At 51.6% G+C, this 6730-nt stretch overlaps 1 protein-coding gene across 1 annotated transcript in view; it reads right to left on the bottom strand.

Annotated features, from left to right (window-relative positions):
* Positions 1–6724, bottom strand: part of ANKRD33B (ankyrin repeat domain 33B) — a 94428-nt gene extending 87704 nt beyond the window's left edge. The window contains exon 1 of the mRNA XM_011940981.1: positions 6397–6724. Within this exon, the coding sequence (XP_011796371.1) occupies positions 6397–6702 (306 nt within the window). The 5' untranslated portion in view covers positions 6703–6724. The remainder of the gene's footprint in view (positions 1–6396) is intronic.
* Between the last annotated feature and the right edge of the window lie 6 nt (positions 6725–6730).

Here is a 6730-nt window from a genome sequence, read left to right as displayed (position 1 = left end):
AAAAAAAAAAAAAAAAAAAAACTCAATGCCTGTTTTCTCTTCTTTAATGAGTCCTAACTGACAAAAAAAGATATTTGGGTCATGTTGTTAAAGAATCTCATTGAAAAGAATAAAGGAGGCCAGGCATGGTAGCTCATGCCTGTAATCCCAGCACCTTGGGAGTCCAAGGCAGGAGGACTGCTTGATGCCAGGAGTCTGAGACCAGCCTGGGCAACATAGCAAGATCCTGTCTCTACAAAAAATAAATAAAAATTAGCCTGGCATGGTGGTGTGCACCTGTAGTCCCAGCTACTCAGGAGGCTGAGATGGGAGGTTCATTTGTGTCCAGGAGGTCAAGCTCAGTGAGCTAGGATCATGCCATTGTACTCCAGCCTGGGCAACAGAGTGAGACTCTATCTCAAAATAATATAAAATAAAATGAAGAAGCAATACCTAACAAAGCAGCCACACTGCATCAGTCAGACAACTCCTGCAAAACCTATTGACTCCTTCAGACCTCAAGCTCCCCTCCAGGGACTCCACGGCTCCCCAGCCCCAGCTCAAAAGCTAGAAGCACACTGCAGACCACATGTTCAGCCTGAGATGCCCCAGAGGGAGAGCTCATCAGGAAACCCCTATCAAAGTCTCATCCTCTTTCTGGCAGACCGACTGCAAAAATGGCTACAATTCTTCCCCTCCCTTTATCCACACCTCTCGTTATGTGACTTTGCATTGAGAGGAATCTATTTTCCTATCTCTTGAATCTGGGCTTGGCCTTGCGGCTTGCTTCAGCAGAAGTGATACTGAACCTCAGCCAAGCTGAAGAATCATGAGGCCATATTTGCTCAGCCTCCTCTCCTGGAACCCTGCCCCTGCCATGGAAAACAAGCCGAGCCAGCCTGCTGGAGGATGAGAGACCAAATGGAGCAACGATGAGTCCTCCCAGTTAAGACTGTTTTGGTCTTGCCATTCGCAGCTGACCACCAGTTGAATGCAGGCGAATGAGCAAATCCAGCCTCCATCAGCCAAGCCAGGCCACCCCCAGCAAAACATTTACAGTTGTAAACACCTGTGAGATTTTGTAGCTATTTGTTAGGCAACATGATTGTGGCCACAGATAACTGACACTCTTATATCAAAAACACATGGGGGCTGGGTGCAGTGGCTCATGCCTGTAATCCCAGCACTTTGGGAGACTGAGGTGGGTGGATCACTTGAGCTCAGGAATTCGAGACTAGCCTGGCCAACATGGTGCAACCGCATCTCTACTCAAAACACAAAACTTAGTCGGGCGTGGTGGTGCGTGCCTGTAATCCCAGCTACTCTGGAGGCTGACCTGGAAGGTGGAGGTTGCAGTGAGCTAAGCTCACACCACTGCACTCTAGACTGGGTGACAGTGCGAGACTCCAACTCAAAACAAAACAAAACAAAACAAAACAAAAACACATGGGCCTCTCTACTGCTGCTAGACCCCAACCACCCACCCGCCGCCAAACCCACTTCAGCTGAGTCCTCTGACTCCAGCCCCTCAGACTCCCGGTCTAGCATTCTGCTCAATTTGCCCTCCTCATCCCCTTTCTCACAGTTCAAAATCTGGAGATGCAACTAAAACACTAGCATACATGCCTTTATTTATTTATTTTCAAACACGGGTTTTGTTCTGTTGCCCAGGCTGGGGCGCACTGGTGCAATCTCAACTCACGGCAACCTCCGCCTCCTGGGCTCAAACAATTCTCCTGCCTCAGCCTCCCTAGTAGTTGGGACTACAGGCGTCCACCACCATGCCTGGCTAATTTTTGTATTTTTTTTAGAGACGGGCATTCACCACATTGCCCAGGCTGTTCTCAAACTCCTAGGCTCAAGTGATCTGACTGCTTCGGCCTCCCAAAGTGCTGGGATTACAGGAAGGAGCCACCACACCCAGCCTAACATACATTCCTAAAAAGCAAAGCAAACCTCTCCCTTGTGCTTGCAGGCCCTCGGCAAGCATACAGAGGCCTGAGGCCAGAATTAACTTTCTGTGGTAACTAACAAGAACCAGAGAAGTCACTTTCTATGCTAATCAGCCCATTTCAGTGCACACACAGGCCATGAGCACCGAGGCCCGGTAAAGATGAAGCACTGTTCCAGTAACTGGAGTCTCATTTTAGGGGAAAAGTGATTCTGGAGCTTATAAATCTTTTTGAAGCAAATAAAAAAATAAAAAAATAAAATAAAATAAAAATAAAATTTTCTTACATACATTTCAAGATAAAGCCCTGATCATAGCTATAAATCTATGAAAATTAAGTTTTAATTTTAAACACCTCAAGAGTAAAGGGAAACACCCACACTGGGTGTGATGTGGGCTTTGCTGACCTAACAAACCAATGGAGGGGCCTTTGGAAAACCCATCACCAAGAGACCCTGGAAATTTAAATATGCAGAAGCGGGCCAGGCATGGTGGCTCACACCTGTAATCCCAGAACCTGAGAGGCCAAGCAAGAGGATCACTTGAGGTCAGGAGTTTGAGACCAGCCTGGCCATCATGGTGAAACCCCATCTCTACTAAAAATACAAAAATTAGCCAGGCGTGGTGGCACACACCTGTAATCCCAGGTACTTGGGAGGCTGAGGCAGGAGATTCACTTGAACCCAGGAGTCGGAGGTTGCAGTGAACAGAGATTTCGCCACTGCACTCCAGCCTGGGTGATAGAGTAAGACTCAGCCTCAAAAACAAACAAGCACAAACATGCAGAAGCAGAATCCCATCAAGACAGGAGTGCAATATTTTCAATTGAACACGTATTTGGGCCTAATTAAGTCCAAGAGCTGTCTGACATTTAAACTGCTCTTCTGCAACAATTAAAACAGCACACTTTGTTTGTTTTCACTGTCATCTCAAGAGCCACCAAGGCCATAAAGGTGAACTTCAGGTGATAATAAGTGGAAGAGAAGAATTAAGAAAAAGAATTATGGCAGCTTTCACTGCCTCAAGTCAGAAGGAACAAAACAACCATAAACCCAGATGACATCAGGAGCACCCTTTGAATGTTTCTGGGCAATTATTTGACAAATATTTACATGTTGCATATTAAATCATGCAATGCTTTTAGAGCAATAAATATTTTAGAAGGAAAATGGTGTCCTGAGCCACATCCAACATCCTGTCAATCTCAGGAGGCAGGAGAGAATGCATTTTCTTAAACAAAACACATCTGACCCTTAGTTACCCAGACCAAATGGAATGCCTGTCAGCTCAGGCAAAGCTCCCTTCTTAAATGCCCAGAGATGAAGAGCTCAACAAGCATGTCCCAGAAAAGTTTAGACGCCTTTTGAGATCATTTCCTCCTAGAAGGCTGGCTGTGGGCTGTACCTGTGAGCTGTCATTCTGTCATTAATGCAATTACCCCTCCACTGCACCAAAGCTGTCCAGGCCTTCGTTAAGGTTTTCACTGTCACTAATCATGATAAGCTTGGAGATCAGGCTCCAACGAGGTTCCCGCCCCAGTCTTTGCACACACTGTTCCCTCTGTCTAACTCCTCTTTCCCCTAGATACCATCTCTGCCCAAACGTCACCTGCTCTCTAAACGATCATCCTATTTATAATTTCAGCCCTCAATGTCTGAATGCCTACATTACCCTTGTTCAGCTTTCAGGTTCTATAGGCTTGGAGAGGAAACAGAAAAGCATCCCAGGGAAGGTGCCCTTAAACCAGGAGCCTGCAGGCAGTGAGGGAGCGAGCCATGCTGCCGTCGGGGAGACTGGACACCATCATGCGAAAAGCAGTCCATCTCCCAGTTTCCTAGGTGTTAGCTAGCTGCTCTTCCTCTGCAAGTTCTTTTCCTCACTAAAAGGCTAGGACTCTCAAAGGCAGGGACTGCTAGATTCAGCTTTGAGTCTGCTAAAGCACCTAGCGGGAGCACAGTAGGTTTGCAGTAAACTTTCGCAATGACTCACTGCATTTACCACAGAGCGGGCCATCAGGGCTTTGCCACACTTGAGTCTTTCAGCTGTTTTTCAGGAAGATGTCTGATTAACAGCCTTGAGGCTCCTGCCTCACTCCCCCCACTCACCCCCCAAAGCACAGAACACAGGTCTTGCTCCCTCTGGTCCAAAGATGAAGGAGTCCAGGGGTCTTTAAGTTAGCAGGCTATGTACGGGCCTACATCATTCTTTTACGTGACACAGAGAAACAAAGTCTCCACTTCTGCTGTAATCAAGGGGGAAGAAAAGCAGAGAGAGAAAAAGCCTTGCCTGGCAGAAGACAAAAAAACAAAACAAAACAAAATAAAACTGGAAGGTGCTCTCTTCCAAGCCAAGAGAAGGCAGGTGAATGAGAAACAAGATGGTGAACACAGGCCTGGGGCCAGGACTTCTCAGAGCCCGGTGGGTACTAAGCCATTTTATGCTCACATCCTAGGAGGAGAGGCTGCCGTTATCCCTATTTTACAGATGAGGAAACTGAGGCAGAGAGCTGCTGGGAGGCTGGAGCTAGCCTCCCATACCACAGCCCTCCCCTGCCTCTCTGCTGTGTGGCCTGGAGACTCAGTCTGTTAGGCTCAAGCCCCTGGCGATGGTTTACGTTGCTGTCAATTTTCTCCAAAGCAGCTGTTTTCAAACATTTATGTTTTGCCCCTAAAGCAAACATTATATAAAGCTGAGCCCAGTGGTGCCCTAGAGTGGGGACTGGGCGAGCCAGGCCCCTCCTGTGCCCATTCCAGCCCACTGGAGACAACCAGGCTGCCCAGGAAGCAGGAGAGACCCACCCCACCTGTTCCTTTATGAGCTTGGTGGGGCTTCCTTTAAAGCTGGTCCCCATACCGGCTTCCAGAAAGCAAGGTTTCTGAGACACACATTTGGGCCTGAAAACTCATAGTTAAACCAAATGTACAGCTTGAGAAACAGGCCCTAGGACTTCAGGAGGGGCTCCAAGCCCTAATCACATGCCAGCCAGGGCATCTGTCGCCGGGGCTGGGGGAGGTGGCACTGCAAGGGGAACGGCAGCAGGAACTACAGGGCTCCAGGTGATGCTACCCACGGGGACCCCACGTCTGGTCTCACTGCCTAACACATGACAAGTGCAGACCCTTCCTCCAAGTTCAAATGCTGTGTGATATGGTTTGGCTGCGCCCCCACCCAAATTTCATCTTGAATTCCCACGTGCTGTGGGAGGGACCAGGTGGAGGTAATGGAATCACGGGGCAATGTAGTACAAGCAGAAAGTAACATTCAAGGGCTTCCCATCCACCTAAGCCCAGCCCAAACCACAGTCAGGGCAAACCACCTGCCCCACCCACTGCAGGATAAACCAAAGGCACAAGGTCACCCAGATCCCCAAGTGAAAGCACATGTTTTCTATCAGCTGCAGGCTCCCGAGCAAAAGCATTTGCATTTGTGCTAGGCTGCATCTGCAGCTACAAGGTACCTTGGGGAATATAAAAATCAGGTGAGAACGCTGCCATTGGCCCACTGAGCACAGACTAATGGGCACTTGGCCACCATGGTCACTCTGCAGTTTTCCCTTGAAGTGCTTTGCTTGGTGGAAGGTGTTCCACCAGCCAGTCCTTCTCAGGTCTTCTTAAGCCAACTTTTTCTTTTCTTTTCTAAACATCTCTTGCTTTCTCTGAGTCTGGTCATAACGAATGGATAGCCTGTGCCTGCCTCCACGCCGCCTGCCCTACCCGAGTGCCCTACCCCCGCGGCTCTGGGGCTCTCCCCAGGCCCTGCCTCTGGGGAGCCCCGGCTGTCTCTGGCTCGCGGAGGTGACCGTGCGGACAGACCAGTCAGAGATCACGTTGGCTGGTCGCGGCGCGGGCCACAAGGCTCAGCGGAGGTGGGGTAGGGGACCAAGCTGTCCCGGCGAGGGAATAAACTGTTGCGTCCTAATCACTGCGACTGGAGGAGCCGATCTGAGCCCCAGCGTGTTAGAACAAGGGCAGCGCGAGGGGCCCAGGGGACAAATGGGGCGCTGGGCAGGAGGGGCTGTCTCCTGCAGGCGAGGAGGAATGGTCTCCTGCCAGGGGCCTGGGGAAAGGTAATGATCAGGAGGGGACCGGGTTGAAGAAACCCCGCAAAAAGCCAATCCTAGATTGCAGCACTGGCCGCCAGCGCGAATTCAGTCAGGAGGTCCCTGGGGGCCGGTAAACGAGAAGGAGATGGGGTGAGGACGCCGGACTGGCGTTTCCTGCCGCGCTGCCACCGCGGGCAGAGCAAACTGCTCCCTCCCTGCACCGCGTCCCCCAGCCTGGGACGGGGAGGCCACCTAGGGCACCCCACACACCGCGCTCCCAAACAGCGGCGAAAAGGGGCTCTGGGCGGCGGCTGAGTGACCAATGGACGCGTCCGGAGCCAGGACCTGGGAGGCACGGGGATGTGGTTGGGAGGAAGGGAGCGGGGCAGTGGGGTGCTCAAATCCTGCGGGGACGCCCGCTTACCCGGCCGTTGCGGTCAGTCTCCTGCGCCTCCTCGACGCTCACCCCGCGCCGCACCAGCGTCCGCAGCAGCCCCACGTTGTTGGCGCAGGCGGCGCGCAGGAGGGTGGCCGCCTCCGGGACGCCCTCCGGGACGCTCTCCGCGCTCTCGACGCCTTGCTCCTCCTCGTCCTCGAAAGGGTAGAAAGAGTCGTCCGAGGCGATGCTGCGGGTGTCGGGCAGACTCGAGAAGTCCTCAAACTCTTCGTAGTCAGTGGGGTCCTCCTCGACCTGCGCTCCCCGGGGTGGGGAAGGCGGTGGCGGGGTCATGCAGCGCGCCCCGCCGCCCTCCGGCCCG

This window comes from Colobus angolensis, unplaced genomic scaffold (assembly GCF_000951035.1).
Source record: "Colobus angolensis palliatus isolate OR3802 unplaced genomic scaffold, Cang.pa_1.0 Scaffold196, whole genome shotgun sequence".
NCBI classification, from domain to species: domain Eukaryota; kingdom Metazoa; phylum Chordata; class Mammalia; order Primates; family Cercopithecidae; genus Colobus; species Colobus angolensis.
Note: the sequence above shows the minus strand (reverse complement) of the source record. Positions and strands in the feature narration are given on the sequence as shown.